Here is a 20,104-nt window from a genome sequence, read left to right as displayed (position 1 = left end):
CACCTGAAGTTCCTGCAGTAAGTTCTACTGTGTGTTGAGAAAGTAACCCGCAGCATAGACTAAGGCTGAGGACCACCCAGAAATCAGAGTGTTCTTATGCTGACCTCTTTTCCTAGGGGAACAGTCTGATCCCAGAGCCTCAGGCCTGGAGAGGAGACTAGGGAAAAGCTTGTCTTTTCTTAATTGCCTGTTCTCAGCCGTCTCCTTCCTGGCTTCTCTCCAAATAGTTTTGATATGTTGGCAGATCTCTGGATTCCGAATGTCTGGGAAACTCAGGAAGCTCATTTGTAAAATGAAGATAACACACTCTTATCTGTCTTGTCAATAGTTAGCGAAAAATAAAGACAAAATGATCTCTGAAAGTTTTGGCAGCTACAGATATTATAAAAATCTAATGCAGTATTACAAAAATTACTGTTAATAATTAATGATGATAATGACATGTATTATGTAGTCATTATATATCTGTTTACCCCAAGTTGTAGAACATAGAAAAATTTGATGCTGTACATGTTTTGGAGGAATTTATAATCTAATAGCAGGGTGAAAACAATTATATATAATCAAAAGAATAGCTACAACAAAACATAATAATTACCATGTACTCACAAATAATTTTTCAAAAGAAATAGCTGGAACTAAGCATAATCATGTATTATATGCTTAAAAACAACTTTAAAAGAAACTGAGTGACTTGGGGATTGTGATATGTGGCTATGAAATTTTCCTGGCATCTTCTGGGTTGGAAAGAGAAATAATGTAACCTTCCAGGAAAGTCCCAACAGGAGGAGGAGGATGAAAAGTTGGAGTGTATATTTAAGCCCATAACTCACATTGAGTAAAAACTATGGCACCATTTCATACATTTTCTTTAGAAGTTTCCCCAAACCGGTTGCTGATTCTCTTCCAATCTGTTCTCTCATAATCGTTTCCAAGCTTAGATGTCATGTTTCTGTTACCTATTACCATCAACCAATCCAAATTTACTCACTGATAAAGGATGTTTCTTCAAGATACCCTCTGCGTGTGAGGGTCACTTCTAAGAATGTGGAGTCTTCATCCACAATGTAGTATTCTTTCTCCAGAGAAATCCAAGCCCAGTTCAGATGGAAAGGTTGATGTGTTAGCTTATTTCCTCCTGCAATTGATAAGGGTAAAGGAGAAGTTGGATGACAGTGAGAGAATTAGATAGAAAAATCATCTAATGCAGGGTTTGCATTTTGCTTCTAAAGCCAAGGGTTTCAAAATACATGCTCCTTTTTTTATAGAGAAAGAAGTGCTTTGCTTTTCTAGAGAATGTCATGAGCCCTATGTGAGGCCCTGTTCACCCTGCTTAATGCAGGATTATTAACCTGAGTCTATTCCTAAAAGGTCGTACACATTAGGGTTCCAAAGAACCAAAGCTTGGTAGTTTTAAATTTCACTCATATTCAACACTCCCATCTTTTGCTCACTGTTTCCTTTGTTTGCTTCCTTTCTCCCCTCATTTTCTTTCTCTGCCTTCTGATGTACTCTTTTGTATTGTTTATATATCCATTTGCTCTCACAATAGGCTACAATTTCCCTGAACACAGTGCCCACATTATATTTCCTTATTTTATTACTGTGAGGATCTGGTATGATGTCTTGAACTCAGATTCTTTTTTTCTTCTTATTTTTTTTAAATGTTTATTTATTTTTGAGAGAAAGAGAGAGAGAGACTGAGAGAGACAGACCATGAGCAGGGGAGGGGCAGAGAGAGAGGGAGACACAGAATCTGAAGTAGGTTCCAGGCTCTGAGCTGTCAACACAGAGCCCAATGAGGGGCTCAAACTCACAAACTGCGAGACCATGAGCTGAGCTGACGTCGGATGCTTAACAGAATGAGCCACCCAGGCACCTGAACTCAGATTCTTACTGTTTAAAAACTCTCCAAGTGGACTGTAAGAGGCAAGGACATAGGGGGTCTATCTTATTTCCTGTTGTCCACACTGGGTCACAGGCTTCTTTGATGATGGTTAACCTGGCTCCATATTGAGCCTGTGTAATGTGTGTGGATTGGAAGAAAGAGCAGGTTTCCCTCCACTGGGGAGCCATTGTTACAAATAATCACTTGTAAAAGGATGTTGAAATAGGACTCTCTAGGCCTCAGTTGAAACTGAGGCACCAATATAATAGATATGAGCTAACAAAGTGAGTATAGGCAGACTACCACCTACAAAGTTTACAACAGAAAGCTTTCCTAACCAGTTCCACAACTACTAAACCCCTAAATCAGATCGAGCATATCATAAAAAGGCAACATGTAGAACAAGAATGGAGGATTTGTAAAGAGAGTACTTTAGAAAAAGCTGATGGGCATCTCTACCACCACCCAAGTAGGGTGTGGGCGAGGAGTAGAGCTACATTCTTCACCTCCAGCCCAGGGAGAGTGGGCTTCAATGAACCTGTTAGACAGCTGACGTGTCCTTCATGTGACTGATGCATTACCAAAAAAGTTCATGTGGCTTTGGCAGGGTAGGGAGAGTGGAGAGGCCTGCCATTTGGGAAGTAATTAAGTACCCATTAAGACTGGGACAAGGAGAGCATGCGTGTGGGCCAGAGGTGGGTCATCTGCCCAACAGAACCTGTCGAGGAGGCAATGTGATCCCAGTGGGAAGCTGGAAGCTGACCACCAGATCCCTGTCAACTGCAGAAACGGTGAAAGATGAGGAACTGCACGTTCCATAGTCAGGACTCTTTAAGGAACTCATGAAAACACCAATGGAAGAAAGAGTCGCCGTTAAGTAGTTGCCATCCAGGGGCACCAACATTGGATGCAACAATACTTGCCACACCAGACTATGCTCTGTCCCCCATCTCCCCTCTCTCTGGGGCTAGCCGAAGGATCAAAGCTTTGCTAGGAAGCCAGGAGAACCATGAACATGGGAAGAGCAGAAGATGGCCTCTGCCCTCCCCCCTTGTCCCAGCTCTGGCTAATAGCTGCAGAGAAGGCATAACAGAACAAGTTCTGAGATTTAATTATTGCTTCGGGCTGTGAATTCTAATGACCAGACTGACACTGTGTTTTTGATTTAATATGGCTGTAAGATGTTTTTATCTGAGAGTGATTAGAAAAGTTGTGTGACTGCCAAGTATCCATTGTAGGAGGAAGGGAAGAACCTTTCCTCCCAGCACCACCACTGAAAAAAATGTTAAAAGAACATACAGCTAAAATCATAATTTGATAACATCACAAGTTGTGCTCATTTGGTGCACCAGGAACGCACTGATATATAAATGCAGGGTAAACGCACCTGCTGAATTTCATGTTTATGATCCATCTATCTTCTCTTTAAAGAACATTATTGATATTACTGTGGATATTTTGATAAGTACAGAAAAGTGTAAGACAAATATACCAGAAATCCTTTTATGTTATTTAAAGATATGATACTGGTCTTGTTTCTAGTTTGAAACCACTTAAATTCATCAAGTATGTAGTTTTGTTTTGTTTTGTTTTGATTTTGAAATCATGAGTCAAAATAATACTTCAAGTTTACTCTTTTTTGAAGTTCTGTCATATAAGCTTTATTTTGTTCTGATAACCATACTACAGAATAGGACAAATATTAGTCTCATTGTATATCTAGGCAAGTAGTTTCAGGACAATAAAGTAACTGGGCCAGGTCTGTGCAGGGTAGTGGCAAGGTCTTGTCTGGACTGCAGACTTCTAGTCCCGTGCTCTGGTTTTGACTCTGAGTGCCACTCCTATGATTAATGCTCCTGGATCAATGCAACTCAAATGCTTCAAAAGGGAAATGGGCAAGGAGCACCTGGGTGGCTCAGTCAGTTGAGCGTCCAACTTCAGCTCAGGTCATAATCTCACAGTTTGTGAGTTTGAGCCCCATGTTGGGCTCTCTGCTGTTAGCACAGAGCCCACTTCAGATCCTCTGTCTCCCTCTCTCTCTGCCCTTTCCCCACTTGCTCTCTATCAAAAATAATAAATAAACATTTTTTAAAAAATGGAAATGGGCAAAATCTATTGCAAACAAGATTCTCCGAATCAAAATATCCATGATGAAAAAGGATCAACAAGTAGAGACAAAAATATTTTCACATCCCAAATGTATATGATATGGATTTCTCAAAAAACGGGGTCTGAAAATCTTTAGACCCTAGCAGCTACCCTAAGTTTCTGCCCCTTAGATCCACATGGCTTCTTGTTAAGACTTCTCTCTGGGTGTTTGCTTCATTCTGTATTCTCTGAATACCAGCTAGCTTTCTCCACTTGTCCATGCATGTATCCTGCGTGTCCGCCATGTATCCTGATTTGCTTATCTTTATTTCACATGACCAGCAGAGATAGATTAGCCTCATGGCATTTCAATGGTCAAGCTTGGGTGTGGGTAGCTGTGGTGTTATTAGGTGTGGCCTCGCTGCAGCGTGAGGTTGAGGAGGAAGGCAGTTCTTAGTGAAAAGCGCTCGAAGATTTAGATATCTAAATGGTATTTGTGTCCTAACATCAGGATGCAAAAACTAGGTGAAAATAGTAGAGGGCCCTTTTACATTCTTGTCACCAATAGTTTTTCTGTACTCAGATTCTTTTTTTTTTTTTTTCAACGTTTATTTATTTTTGGGACAGAGAGAGACAGAGCATGAACGGGGGAGGGGCAGAGAGAGAGGGAGACACAGAATGGGAAACAGGCTCCAGGCTCTGAGCCATCAGCCCAGAGCCTGACGCGGGGCTCAAACTCATGGACCGCGAGATCGTGACCTGGCTGAAGTCGGACGCTTAACCGACTGCGCCACCCAGGTGCCCCTGTACTCAGATTCTTAAAATAAAATGTACAGATAATCCCAAGAAGCAGCTACATGGCACAGAAACAGCAGGGACTTTGGATATAGCGTCAAGTGACCACTCTGCTACTAATTAGCTATATGGACTCAGAAAAGTTACCAAGTACCGTTGAATTGTAGATTCTTTGACTGTTAAATGAGCATGATAACAATAACAATGACAGGAATAATATCTTCCTCAGAGCTGTAAGGATTACCCGAGATAGTAAAGGTAAAAATGACGAGCATGATGCCTGGCACACAGTAGGCACTCAAAGAAAGTGGTCACATTGAGGTTATACTGACATCAATGCACATAATTTAATGGAGAAGCAGGAGAAAATAAGTACAAATCAGTATCTTTAAATGTATAAATCAGTTAGGTACAGAAGACCATTTGTTTGCTCATTTACACATCCTATAAATAATTACTTTAAATTCTAACCAATCAGCAAACACAGTGCTAAGATTTGTGCTAAGTGTTGTGGATCGAAAGACATGCAAGTGATAAAGTTAATTTGTATATCAGGACCCCAAAATGGACCAGTGGCCCAGTCCATGTCACAAAATCTAAACCTAAGTCAGCCTGTGCTTACTGGAAACTCTTGTCAAGGAAACTCAACATACAAGCCTCCAACTCAACTTTGGCTACTCAAATACTTCAAAAGGGAAATGCGAGACTTATAAAGAAATCCCCAGCCTCCCAGCCAACCATGCACTGCCTCTTCTAATGCTCTATGAGACTTGCCCTCGCGCCCAAATCCTGTGGGAAGTATTCCACTGCTTGTGAGGCACTGCCTCCCCCAGTCCATGAATGGCTTTCTCTTGAATAAAGGATATCAAACTGGTTGCTCAATTGTATTATTTTTGTCACTTGACACAAGGTATAATTTCTTCAGAGAGGATATGGACAGATTTCATGAGACAGTAAGGGCTTAAGCATTGGGCGGTGATAGTGGAGAAGAAATGGACAGTTTAGAGAGGATAAAGGAGAATTGACAGGTTTGGGGGATGAGAAGCCAGAACACGTGAGGAAGGCTGTCAGAGAGGGACTCTGAGCTTAAATTGGGCAGCTGGAGGAATTGTGTAATGTGAGCAGATACAGAGAAGTTAGGAGGGGAAGACAACTTGGGAGTTTAATTTCAGATTTGGCTTTGAAGGGATGATAAGAAGTCCAAAGGGAAAGTTCATCAGTTATTTTGGATACTTGGAGATTTGGGAAAAAGTTTCAGGAATGGACAAAGGCAAGAAATGTATGTTTGGGTGTACTGTGATACAAGGAGTCTTTGAGAGGGAGTTTTAAAGTCCAGTTTTTGAAAATAACAATAAAGAGCTAAATATATATTATAAAATTTTTATAATTAAAAAAATTTTTTTACATTTATTTTTACATTTTTGAGAGACAGAGACAGAGACAGAACACAAGTGGGGGAGGGGCAGAGAGACGAGACACAGAATCCAAAGCAGGCTCCAGGATCGAGCTGTCAGCACAGAGCCCGATGCAGGGCTCGAACTCACAAACTGTGAGATCGTGACCTGAGCTGAAGTCAACTGACTGAGCCACCCAGGCGCCCCAATTTTTAAAAAAATTTTTTAATGTTTATTTATTTTTGAGATTTTGAGAGAGAGAGAGAGATGTGTAGAGTATGAGCGGGGGAGAGAGAGACAGACACAGAATCCAAAGCAGGCTCCAGGCTCCGAGCTGTCAGCACATAGCCTGACGTGAGGCTGGAACCCAAGGACTGAGAGATCATAGCTTGAGCTGAAATCGGATGCTTAACTGACTAAGCCACCCAGGCTCCCCCAGGCACCCCAATTTTTATAATTTTTTTAAGTTTATTTATTTGAGAGAGACAGAGAGAGCCCAAGATGGGGAGGGACAGAGAGAGGAGAGAGAGAATCCCAAGCAAGCTCTGAAGAGTCAGGGTGGAGCCCGATGTGGAGCTAGAACTCATGAAACTGTGAGATCATAACCTAAGCCGAAATCAAGAGTCAGATGCTTAACTGACTGAGCCACCCAGATGCTCCTATATTATACAATTTTTGTACTTTGTCAGACACTGCCTCTTAGACACTGTCTTTAGAGTAGTATGATCCTGGCTGAGCACCTTACATCAGACATCCTGGGGCCCTGAAGAAGCTGATTCAGGCATTGCCCTTTTCTACTCTCAGACCAGTTGGTCCCTGGACTTTGAAACAGGAGCCAAGCCAGGAGCAATGTGGAGGAAAGGACTTGGTCTCTACCCGTCACCTTGACTTGCATGTGTGGCTCTGACTTAGTCTCTCCTATTGGTTGGCTATGCACCATCACTTGCTGGGGAAAGGGTTGGGAGTGGGGGGTAGAAGGGATTGGAATATAAGAAAGAGGAAGTGGTTGGAATGGCCAGGGAGCCCCTGCTAAGATGGAGGTCCCACCTGTGAGGGTCAGTTACAGGGCCCTTAGCTTTGGAAGTCAGGGCATTGTGAGGAGGAGAGGAGGTGTGGGATGTGACTATGATCCTTTCCAGTGGGGGCCAGAGAGGATGGTTGCCTAGGCCTTAGCTGTGCCCTCCCAGGCTTCCGTTGGTAGCACTCTTCACAGGTGCAGCTTCTTCCCCTGGACCCAGAAGCAGGCAGGCAGCCAGCTGATGCATTAACAATTACATCCCAAATAATGAGAGGTGGTTTAATGTATAATGAATAAGAATGCAGACGTTGGATTGCATGAAAGTCCAATTTATGAAAGACTTTGCATAGATGATGTTATGTGTTTCAATAAGGAAGTAACTGTAAAAAAAAAAAAGAAGAAGAAGATCAAGAACTAAACGTTGGGGACAGTTGCCTTTGGGAGCCAGTGAAGGAAAATAAGTAATAAAATGGAAAATAAGAAGCCTTTGAGTTAGTTTCATCCCACTGTGTAAGTCTGATATAAAACTACCATCCAGAAGTAAAAAAAAAAAAGGAGAGTTTCAAGCGTAACCATAATCTTCTTATCAAAGGATGATACTTTGTTATTTGCTATATCAAATGATAACAGCTACATATCTAGTTACACTCTAGGGCAGCATTTTTCAACCTCAATACTATTGACATTTAGGCTGGATAATTCTTTGTTGTGAGGGGCTGTCCTGCGGATTGTAGGATGTTTAGCAGTATCCTTGACCTCTACCTACTAGAAACCGACAGCAGTCTCTCACCTACCCCTATCCTCCAATTGTAACAACAACAACAACAAAAAGTCTCTAGACATTGCCAAATGTCCCCTAGGGAGAAAAATAATCTTTCATTGAGAACCACTGGTGCAGATGAAATTAAAGGATTTTACTGCATCTCTGATAAAAAATGTTCCTATTGGGGCACCTGGGTGGCTCAGTCAGTTGAGTGTCCGACTTCAGCTCAGGTCATGATCTTGCAGTTCGTGAGTTCGAGCCCCGCATCAGGCTCTGTGATAACAAACAGCTCAGAGCCTGGAGCCTGCTTCAGATTCTGTATCTCTCTCTCTCTCTCTCTCCCCCTCCCCTGCTCATGTTCTGCTTCTCTCTGTCTCTCAAAAATAAATAAATGTTAAAAAAATTTTTTTAAATGTTCCTATATTTCATACTCCTATTTTGGGAGAATGACAAATGAAACATTTTGAATTTGAATTTGACATTGATAATCAAACATTCCCCGTTGACTTCAGAAGGTAGCCTGAATCTAAGTTAATCTGAGGAAAATTAGAAGGATACAATATCAAGAACATTAAAACTATTTTTCCTGTGGACAAATCAGAGTTTAAAGTTGGGGACAAGAGCGATATTCATGGGATCTGATTAACCATCACACTTTTTTCCTGGGCAGCTATTGAAATGGAAGCATCAGGTCATTAAGTTTAGGTGGGAAGACCAGAGGCAGCCCTCCCACACGTGATCTCTGTGCCATAGGCAGATGCCTCCATCCCTGCTCCCCCATCTGTAAGACTGTGGTAAAGACAGGGTCACAGGAGGCACTGGATGGGAGAGACTGTGTAGGTGGGGAAGTGTGGGCACATCATTTTTATGGTTTGAGCTATTATTACTAAGTTCCTTTTTTCTCCTTCATGAGTCAGGAGAATGAATTATTAAGAAAAGAACTATGTAGAACAAAATTAATGCTATAATGTTCTAAACAGAACATATAAACTCATAATGGGGAATGCAGGATGGGGGTAAACAGGACCAACATGTCCCAAGTGCCTGATACATGTGGAGCTCTGGGCTAGGAAGTGTGCAATCTGCCAATGAGAAAGAAGAAGAATAAGAGACAAATAAGATGGAAGAGATAGGAGTCAGGGGATAGGAACTGACAGGACCAGTCTGGACGAGGAAAAGATCTGAGTGCACAGTGAGGTGAAGAGAAGTAGAAAAGTGAATTTTGGAATGGCAATGGCTTAGAAAGCAATTGGATGTAATAATGGAGAAAAATACCCAAATGCAGAATTTCAAGCTTCTTGAATTGAAGGGCATAATGCATTTACATTTTCATAATTATCTCCCATTGAGTTTTTTAAAAAAGGAAATATATCCTAAGTGTTTTACCCAAATACTATATTCAGGAAGATCTAATTTTGATGTCACTTAGGTACCAGTTTTGGTTTCTGATATAATCTCTTCTTTTCAAATGAAATGATTGGAAAACACCTTAAAATGAAAAATAGATTATGTATTGCTAAAGACAATTTTGAAAATACATCTAAAAGAAATGCTGACTCTCATGCTTGCTTTGGCAGCACGTATACTAAATATACTAAAACTGGAACAATACAGAGAACGTTAGCATGGCCCTGTGTGAGGATGACACAGGAATTCATGAAGCATTCCATGTTGAGAAAAAAATAAAAACAAAAAACAAATAAATGCTGACTCTCAAATGAGTCAAATCACGTACTAAATGATAAGGTAGCAGTCATTGTCAAATGTTAATGGCTTATGGCCTTGAGCCTGAAAATAGATTTAATTGAATAGGATATTTGATCTCAAATGTTTAATAATTACCCAATGAAAATCTAATATCATACTCATGTTTTTTAATACTCCATGACATTTTCAAATAGCTTCATTGTCATAAGCATTTAACTTCTACAGCCACCAACTTTAAAATGTATCTGACTTCCATAAGCACCATCTCATCATAATACCTATCACTATCAATTTTCACGTAGTGTCAGTTAATACCATTTTTCTTTGGAAAATGCTTCACAGTGCCTCATTGTGATGAAATGTGTTTGAGGCTTGATGCGTACAGCTAAGTTGCATGTCTACAGAATAGAACTATAATAAATATAATGTATTCTTCCCCAGTAGAGGTACAATTTCAGGGAAAAGAAAGTAACTTGAGATAGAAGAATTAACAAAATTAGGTAAGAGAAAAAGTCAAATTGCATGTCAGACCAACTTCCATTTTCTTTCCCTAGCTGTCTCCAGTGTTCCTGGAGTTGTTAGTAGCAATTTAAAACCATGTTCTTTGTTGGGTGAGATATGCCACATCTCTTTCCTGCACAAGGATATTATTCCACCCTCTTTTCTTTTGCATAATTCACTTCTATTCAGTAATTCCATGGGCCTGCCTGATTCTTCTTTCAGTGATTCAGGGTGTGGCCACCCATGACCCAAAGCAGGGGAGGAGAGGTGGCCCTCCTCTTGGAGTCCCCAACACACAGGTGCATGTCCATTCTCTTCTTGAGGAACAACAGGTTGTTTTGTGCAAATCAGGTTTTTCAGAAAAGGAGGGGAAAACTAAAAAGCAAACAGATGAGCTATCTATAGTCATTTCTCTCATTGTGTTCTTCTAAGCTACAGCAATGTTACTTCCCAGACCGTGTTTCTATATTCACTTATACTGTCTGGAAATGTGGGGGCAAGTGATGGAGGGAGAGATCTTTGTGTTCACTGCCAGGTGGGAGGGGCTGCAGGGGCGGCAGGTGTAATGCAGTGTGACAGAGGTGTTTGGTATTCTTTTTAGAGATGTCCCCAAACTGTCTTGATGGTATATTTGGCTCTCCATTTTGAAGAATAAAAACCCAACACGTTATTGCTATGTATGACAATACAAGTTATCTGTGCCCTTTCTTGCCTTCATAATATAGAGTTCTTCAATATTACTGCAGTGGAAGCAGGGGGAAAAAGTAAAGACCAGAAGCTTCTCTTCGATTCTTTTGCATGCCTCAATAGGGGCACCACATCCTGCCCTTGACACAAAACAAAACTACCCGAAGTACTCTCAAAGCAAGACTTTAGAATATTAAAAAAAGGATGAGACTGTATTAGCAGAAGTTTCCAACTAGGAGGAAAGAAAAAATACACCAATTGCATGATCACATGCAATGGCCATTTCTCTTTGGGAGTTGGGGCTCCACATGGCATAACTGGAAGGGAGAAAACATTGTGCCTTCTTCCTTCTCAAGACTCTATAGGATTCAAGGAGGATGTTGAAGCAAACTTCCTTCCAGAGAATGTAATGTAATGTAATGTAATGTAATGTAATGTAATGTAATGTAATATTATGCAATGCAATGCAGACCAATGCAATACATATAGCAAATTCCTCTTTGGAGATCAGAACAATCATTCTCATTTTTGGATACCATCTAGATAGAGCCAGAGAAAGCAACAGGGTCTTTCTCAGAACCTCATTATTCTTTCTCTCCAAAGAGGGATGGAATTAAAACCTTTCTGATCGGTAGGAAGATGGCGGCATAGGAGGATGCTGGGCTCACCTCGCGTCCTGCTGATCACTTAGATTCCACCTACACCTGCCTAAATAACCCAGAAAACTGCCAGAGGATTAGCAGAACGGAGTCTCTGGAGCCAAGCACAGACGAGAGGCCTACGGAAGAGGGTAGGAAGGGTGGCGAAGCAGTGCGCGCTGCACGGACTGGCGGGAGGGAGCCAGGGCGGAAGGGCAGCCTGCCGGCCAAGCAGAGCCCCTGAGTCTGGCTGGCAAAAGCAGAGGGGCCAGACGGAGTGTGTTCTGACAGCAAGCGGGACTTAGCATCTGGGAGGTTATAAGTTAACAGCTCTGCTTGAAGAGCGGGAAGGCTGGAGGACAACAGGAGGGAGAGTTGCTGAGCCCCAGGACTGGACGACAGAGCTCAGTTTGGCGGGGAACAAAGGCGCTCGCCAGCGCCATCTCCCTCACCCATCCCCCAGCTAAAATCCCAAAGGGAACCGGTTCCTGCCAGGGAACTTGCTCGCTCTGCCCAAACAACCAACGCTGTGCTTCTGCAGAGCCACCCCTCCGGCAGCGGGTCTGATGCCCTCCCGCTGCCACAGGGCCCCTCCTGAAGTGGATCACCTAAGGAGAAGCGAGCTAACCCTGCCCCTCCAGCCCCCTGTGCACCTTGCCTACCCACCCCAGCTAATACGCCAGATCCCCAGCACCACAAGCCTGGCAGTGTGCAAGTAGCCCAGATGGGCCACGCCACCCCACAGTGAATCCCGCCCCTAGGAGAGGGGAAGAGAAGGTACCCACCAGTCGGACTGTGGCCCCAGCGGTGAGCTGGGGGCAGACATCAGGTCTGACTGCGGCCCCGCCCACCAACTCCAGTTATACACCACAGCACAGGGGAAGTGCCCTGCAGGTCCGCACCACTCCAGGGACTATCCAAAATGACCAAACAGAAGAATTCCCCTCAAAAGAATCTCCAGGAAATAACAACAGCTAATGAACTGATCAAAAAGGATTTAAATGATATAGCAGAAAGTGAATTTAGAATAATAGTCATAAATTAATTGCTGGGCTTGAAAACAGTATAGAGGACAGCAGAGAATCTCTTGCTACAGAGATCAAGGGACTAAGGAACAGTCAGGAGGAGCTGAAAACCGCTTTAAACGAGATGCAAAATAAAATGGAAACATTCACGGCTCGGATTGAAGAGGCAGAGGAGAGAATAGGTGAACTAGAAGATAAAGTTATGGAAAAAGAGGAAGCTGAGAGAAAGAGAGATAAAAAAATCCAGGAGTATGAGGGGAAAATTAGAGAACTAAGTGATACACTAAAAAGAAATAATATACGCATAATTGGTATCCCAGAGGAGGAAGAGAGAGGGAGAGGTGCTGAAGGGGTACTTGAAGAAATAATAGCTGAGAACTTCCCTGAACTGGGGAAGGAAAAAGGCATTGAAATCCAAGAGGCACAGAGAACTCCCTTCAGACGTAACTTGAATCGATCTTCTGCACGACATATCATAGTGAAACTGGCAAAATACAAGGATAAAGAGAAAACTCTGAAAGCAGCAAGGGGTAAACGTGCCCTCACATATAAAGGGAGACCTATAAGACTCGTGACTGATCTCTCTACTGAGACTTGGCAGGCCAGAAAGGAATGGCAGGAGATCTTCAATGTGATGAACAGAAAAAATATGCAGCCGAGAATCCTTTATCCAGCAAGTCTGTCATTTAGAATAGAAGGAGATATAAAGGTCTTCCCAAACGAACAAAAACTGAAGGAATTCGTCACCACTAAACCAGCCCTACAAGAGATCCTAAGGGGGATCCTGTGAGACAAAGTACCAGAGACATCGCTACAAGCATAAAACATATAGACATCACAATGACTCTAAACCCGTATCTTTCTATAATAACACTGAATGTAAATGGACTAAATGCGCCAACCAAAAGACATAGGGTATCAGAATGGATAAAAAAACAAGACCCATCTATTTGCTGTCTCCAAGAGACTCATTTTAGACCTGAGGACACCTTTAGATTGAGAGTGAGGGGATGGAGAACTATTTATCATGCTACTGGAAGCCAAAAGAAAGCTGGAGTAGCCATACTCATATCAGACAAACTAGACTTTAAATTAAAGTCTGTAACAAGAGATGAAGAAGGGCTTTATATAATAATTACAAGGTCTATCCATCAGGAAGAGCTAACAGTTATAAATGTCTATGCGCCGAATACGGGAGCCCCCCAAATATATAAAACAATTACTCATAAACATAAGCAACCTTATTGATAAGAATGTGGTAATTGCAGGGGACTTTAACACTCCACTTACAGAAATGGATAGATCATCTAGACACACAGTCAATAAAGAAACAAGGGCCCTGAATGAGACATTGGATCAGATGGACTTGACAGATATATTTAGAACTCTGCATCCCAAAGCAACACAATATACTTTCTTCTCGAGTGCACATGGAACATTCTCCAAGATAGATCACATAATGGGTCACAAAACAGCCCTTCATAAGTATACAAGAATTAAAATCATACCATGCATACTTTCAGACCACAATGCTATGAAGCTTGAAATCAACCACAGGAAAAAGTCTGGAAAACCTCCAAAGCATGGAGGTTAAAGAACACCCTACTAAAGAATGAGTGGGTCAACCAGGCAATTAGAGAAGAAATTAAAAAATATATGGAAACAAACGAAAATGAAAATACAACAATCCAAATGCTTTGGGATGCAGCGAAGGCGGTCCTGAGAGGAAAATACATTGCAATCCAGGCCTATCTCAAGAAACAAGAAAAATCCCAAATAAAAAATCTAACAGCACACCTAAAGGAAATAGAAGTAGAACAGCAAAGGCAGCCTAAACCCAGCAGAAGAAGAGAAATAATAAAGATCAGAGCAGAAATAAACAATATAGAATCTAAAACAACTGTAGAGCAGATCAACGAAACCAAGAGTTGGTTTTTTGAGAAAATAAACAAAATTGACAAACCTCTAGCCAGGCTTCTCAAAAAGAAAAGGGAGATGACCCAAATAGATAAAATCATGAATGAAAATGGAATTGTTACAACCAATCCCTCAGAGATACAAACAATTATCAGGGAATACTATGAAAAATTATATGCCAACAAATTGGACAACCTGGAAGAAATGGACAAATTCCTAAACACACACACTCTTCCAAAACTCAATCATCAGGAGGAAATAGAAAGCTTGAACAGACCCAAAACCAGCGAAGAAATTGAATCGGTTATCAAAAATCTCCCAACAAATAAGAGTCCAGGACCAGATGGCTTCCCAGGGGAGTTCTACCAGACGTTTAAAGCAGAGATAATACCTATCCTTCTCAAGCTATTCCAAGAAATAGAAAGGGAAGGAAAACTTCCAGACTCATTCTATGAAGCCAGTATTACTTTGATTCCTAAACCAGACAGAGACCCAGTAAAAAAAGAGAACTACAGGCCAATATCCCTGATGAATATGGATGCAAAAATTCTCAATAAGATACTAGTAAATCAAATTCAACGGCATATAAAAAGAATTATTTACCATGACCAAGTGGGATTCATTCCTGGGATGCAGGGCTGGTTCAACATTCGCAAATCAATCAACGTGATACATCACATTAATAAAAGAAAAGATAAGAACCATATGATCCTGTCAATCGATGCAGAAAAGGCCTTTGACAAAATCCAGCACCCTTTCTTAATAAAAACCCTTGAGAGAGTCGGGATAGAAGGAACATACTTAAAGATCATAAAAGCCATTTATGAAAAGCCCACAGCTAACATCATCCTCAATGGGGAAAAACTGAGAGCTTTTCCCCTGAGATCAGGAACACGACAGGGATGCCCACTCTCACCGCTGTTGTTTAACATAGCGTTGGAAGTTCTAGCACCAGCAATCAGCCAACAAAAGGAAATCAAAGGCATCAAAATTGGCAAAGATGAAGTCAAGCTTTCACTTTTTGCAGATGACATGATACTATACATGGAAAATCTGATAGACTCCACCAAAAGTCTGCTAGAACTGATACATGAATTCAGCAAAGTTGCAGGATACAAAATCAATGTACAGAAATCAGTTGCATTCTTACACACTAACAATGAAGCAACAGAAAGACAAATAAAGAAACTGATCCCATTCACAATTGCACCAAGAAGCATGAAATACCTAGGAATAAATCTAACCAAAGATGTAAAAGATCTGTATGCTGAAAACTATAGGAAGCTTATGAAGGTAATTGAAGAAGATATAAAGAAATGGAAAGACATTCCCTGCTCATGGATTGGAAGAATAAATATTGTCAAAATGTCAATACCTCCCAAAGCTATCTACACATTCAATGCAATCCCAATCAAAATTGCACCAGCATTCTTCTCGAAGCTAGAACAAGCAATCCTAAAATTCATATGGAACCACAAAAGGCCCCGAAAAGCCAAAGGAATTTTGAAGAAGAAGACCAAAGCAGGAGGCATCACAATCCCAGACTTTAGCCTCTACTACAAAGCTGTCATCATCAAGACAGCATGGTATTGGCACGAAAACAGACACATACACCAATGGAATAGAATAGAAACCCCAGAACTAGACCCACAAACGTATGGCCAACTCATCTTTGACAAAGCAGGAAAGAACATCCAATGGAAAAAAGACAGTCTCTTTAACAAATGGTGCTGGGAGAACTGGACAGCAACATGCAGAAGGTTGAAACTAGACCACTTTCTCACACCATTCACAAAAATAAACTCAAAATGGATAAAGGACCTGAATGTGAGACAGGAAACCATCAAAACCCTCGAGGAGAAAGCAGGAAAAGACCTCTCTGACCTCAGCCATAGCAATCTCTTACTCGACACATCCCCAAAGGCAAGGGAATTAAAAGCAAAAATGAATTACTGGGACCTTATGAAGATAAAAATTAAAAATAGACCTACCCTATGACCCAGCAATAGCACTGCTAGGAATTTATCCAAGGGATACAGGAGTACTGATGCATAGGGGCACTTGTACCCCAATGTTCATAGCAGCACTCTCAACAATAGCCAAATTATGGAAAGAGCCTAAATGTCCATCAACTGATGAATGGATAAAGAAATTGTGGTTTATATACACAATGGAGTACTACAGGGCAATGAGAAAGAACGAAATATGGCCCTTTGTAGCAACGTGGATGGAACTGGAGAGTGTGATGCTAAGTGAAATAAGCCATACAGAGAAAGACAGACACCATATGGTTTCACTCCTATGTGGATCCTGAGAAACTTAACAGAAACCCATGGGGGAGGGGAAGGAAGAAAAAAAAGAGGTTAGAGTGGGAGAGAGCCAAACATAAGAGACTCTTAAAAACTGAGAATAAACTGAGGGTTGATGGGGGGTGGGAGGGAGGGGAGGGTGGGTGATGGATATTGAGGAGGGCACCTTTTGGGATGAGCACTGGGTGTTGTATGGAAACCAATTTGACAACAAATTTCATATATTGAAAAAAAAAATAAAGCCTTTCTGAGTTCCTTCCAGGTTTACCATTCCCTAATTCTTTCTGTCCCCCTTGGTAGGTGGCATGGTCACAGCAATAAAGAAAACATATTAACTTATTATGTCCCAGTTTGGAAAAGTAGTATTACTCAGCATAAGTTGGTGCAACTTGATAAATCAAATACAAACTTTAAGCTCTCAAGAGGTTTATCCACATGTGAGGAGGATGAATTCTTGGGAAGGCACACCAACTATCTGGGTACAGAGGTGCACTGGCACATCCAGAGGTGTGATCTTAACCCCACTGTCATATTACAACTGAGTCCTTACATATCTGAGATCTCATGTGAAAATCCAATGCTTACCACCACCTTGAATACAGGGACGGGCATACATGACATTTGAAGTGCCTATATATAGTTCAGTAATTGTGCCTCACTCAAGGTCACATAGCTAGTCAATAAATCTAAAAGTATGCAAAGCCCTCCATGGTCTGGATTCTTTCCACCATGGCTCCCCACCCCCCGTCATCTCCTACCTCTCTTGCTGCCTTTGGAGCCTATGAGTTAGCTTATTCTAAGTTATGTGCAGTTTGTGAAGCTAACGGTGAAGCTAAAAATTCTTAGTTATCCTTCAAGGCCCAGTTTGAACATTGCTCCTTGGAAAAACTTCCCTGGGTGATGGCTCATCTCTGTCACTCATGCACATATCTCCTTGCTAGTACTTGAGTGAAATGTCTCTATGTCTGGTTCTCTTTCCATATCAGTAGCTTATTTTCATTATGGAGTTCTTAGCCCTTGGCAAAGATCCTAGAAATTACAGGGCTCAACAAATACTTGTTGAATGACTGACTGCCTCCTGGAGAAAAACTGACCTAAACATAGACTTAAAGAATAGAATGAGCACTGCCAATAATTTGACCTAGGTGCAGTTTGTAAATATATTACCTTGCTTCATAAAAATGTAGATAATGGTTTTTAAAAAATGTAGTGATATCATAGCATGGACCTGTGGTTTTATTCTAGTTAGAAAGAGAGTCAGAACCTGCAATCCAGGTTGTTATCCTCTTAGCTTAGAACTACTTCTGCAAAATACTGTGTGCACAGGCTGTGAACTGATCTTTAAACTTGAGGGTCTAGTTCTAGAGACATCTTTTAAAAAAATGATAAAAGGGGTGCCTGGGTGGCGCAGTTGGTTAAGCGTCCGACTTCAGCCAGGTCACGATCTCGCAGTCCGGGAGTTCGAGCCCCGCGTCAGGCTCTGGGCTGATGGCTCAGAGCCTGGAGCCTGTTTCCGATTCTGTGTCTCCCTGTCTCTCTGCCCCTCCCCCGTTCATGCTCTGTCTCTCTCTGTCCCAAAAATAAATAAACGTTGAAAAAAAAATTAAAAAAAAAAAGATAAAAATACTCTTTCACAGAGGCACTTGGGTGGCTTATCGGTTGAGCATCTGATTTTGGCTCAGGTCATGATCTTGTGGTCTGTGAGTTTGAGCCCTTCAACGGGCTCTGTGCTGACAGCTTAGAGCCTGGATCCTGCTTCAGATTCTGTGTTTCCCCCTCTCTCTGCCCCACCCTGCTCGTGCTCTGTTTCACTCACTCTCAAAAATAAATAATAAAACATTAAAAAATTAAAAAAATATTCTTTTACATTTCCATAGTATATATTATTTAACTCCCCCACCCCCACCCCTGCCATAGTCCAGTGTTCTGCTCATGTTCTAGAAACTGATCACATAACACTGGACATATAGATTTGTGCTTGATTGGCATTAGAAATGAGATAGTATAAGGCATGGATGAATACTTTGTTCTTTATCTCAGTAATTGATGCAGCCAGACACCATGCAAAAGTAAAGTCTTCCCTTTGAAATGTCTGTGATAACTGATAATGGATAAAGAAGATGTGATATATACATATACATATACATATACGTATACATATATATATACATATACATACATACACACACACACACACACACACACACACACACACAATGGAATACTACTGGGCAATGGGAAAGAATGAAATCTTGCCATTTGTAATAACATGGATGGAACTGGAGGGTATTATGCTGAGTGAAGTCAGAGAAAGACAGATACCATGTTTTCACTCATATGTGGAATCTGACAAACTTAACAGAAGACCATGCGGGAAGGGAAGGAGAAAAAAAATAGTTTCAAACAGAGAGGGAGGTAAACCATAAGAGACTTTTAAATACAGAGAACAAACTGAGGGCTGATGGGGGGGAAGGTGGGGAAGAGGAGAAAATGGGTGATGGACATTGAGAATGGGTGTTGGGATGAGCACTGGGTGTTGTATGTAAGTGATGTATCATGGGAATCTACTCCTGAAGCCAAGAGCACACTGTATACACTGTATGTTAGCTAACTTGACGATAAGTTATTTTTAAATAAATAAATAAATAAATATTTTATGAATTAATGAAAAAATAAACATAAATAAATAAACATAAAAAATAAATAAAATAGCTGTGATGGTATGCTAAGCTTTTTTTAAAATAGCACATTATTTTTTAAAAGTGGACAGAAATAAATGAACTAATGCTAGGAGCTTGCAAGGACTTCCAAGTACTAGTTAAATTGGGCCACTTTGCTCTTTGACATGTTGCTCACATTGCTTTCAAGTGTGATACTAACATTGTGGTGGTTATACTGAATTCTCAAGAAATGGATAGCTTTTATATACGTGTTTTCATTTTCTTAAGAATGATTCTACAGTTTTATTTGCTTTGTAGCTTAGCATTTCTCTCCTTCCCCCCAACCTAACAGAAAAAAAAAGAAATGAGATAGTATAATAAAAATTGTTATGTATATGTAATGAAAGTAATATTTTCTGAAAAGCCATAATACACTCTATACCTTAGGAAGATGTGATTCCAACTAAACCAAGTCCCTACAGTTTTTTATAGGTGTTCAACACAGGACACATCCCCCAGGGTGGCTGCTCTAATATCAGCTAAAAGCAGCTCTGAAATAGTGGGTTTGAAAACCAGAATCACTTATTCTCCTACAAAGAAAGAGACAAATGTCACATCCCCATCTCAGCTTATGTCTACAGTCAGCCCAAAGGAGATAGAAGAGTGTTTCAAGAGCAATTTGATTTGGAAGTGTTGGGGAAGGAGGAGTCACGT

The 20,104-nt window shown here is 41.1% G+C and overlaps 1 protein-coding gene and 2 non-coding genes across 3 annotated transcripts in view; 2 read left to right on the top strand and 1 right to left on the bottom strand.

The window, feature by feature from the left end:
- FREM3 (FRAS1 related extracellular matrix 3) overlaps positions 1-20,104 on the bottom strand; it is a 99,356-nt gene that overhangs the window by 38,937 nt on the left and 40,315 nt on the right. The window contains exon 3 of the mRNA XM_045466678.1: positions 992-1,138. Within this exon, the coding sequence (XP_045322634.1) occupies positions 992-1,138 (147 nt within the window). The remainder of the gene's footprint in view (positions 1-991; positions 1,139-20,104) is intronic.
- LOC123596593 lies at positions 9,517-9,622 on the top strand. Its single transcript, XR_006711760.1, has one exon. It is a non-coding gene; the product is annotated as a U6 spliceosomal RNA (small nuclear RNA).
- LOC123596632 lies at positions 18,740-18,859 on the top strand. The gene has a single exon (XR_006711788.1). It is a non-coding gene; the product is annotated as a small nucleolar RNA SNORA15 (small nucleolar RNA).

Source organism: Leopardus geoffroyi, chromosome B1 (assembly GCF_018350155.1).
Source record: "Leopardus geoffroyi isolate Oge1 chromosome B1, O.geoffroyi_Oge1_pat1.0, whole genome shotgun sequence".
Classification (NCBI taxonomy): domain Eukaryota; kingdom Metazoa; phylum Chordata; class Mammalia; order Carnivora; family Felidae; genus Leopardus; species Leopardus geoffroyi.
Note: the sequence above shows the minus strand (reverse complement) of the source record. Positions and strands in the feature narration are given on the sequence as shown.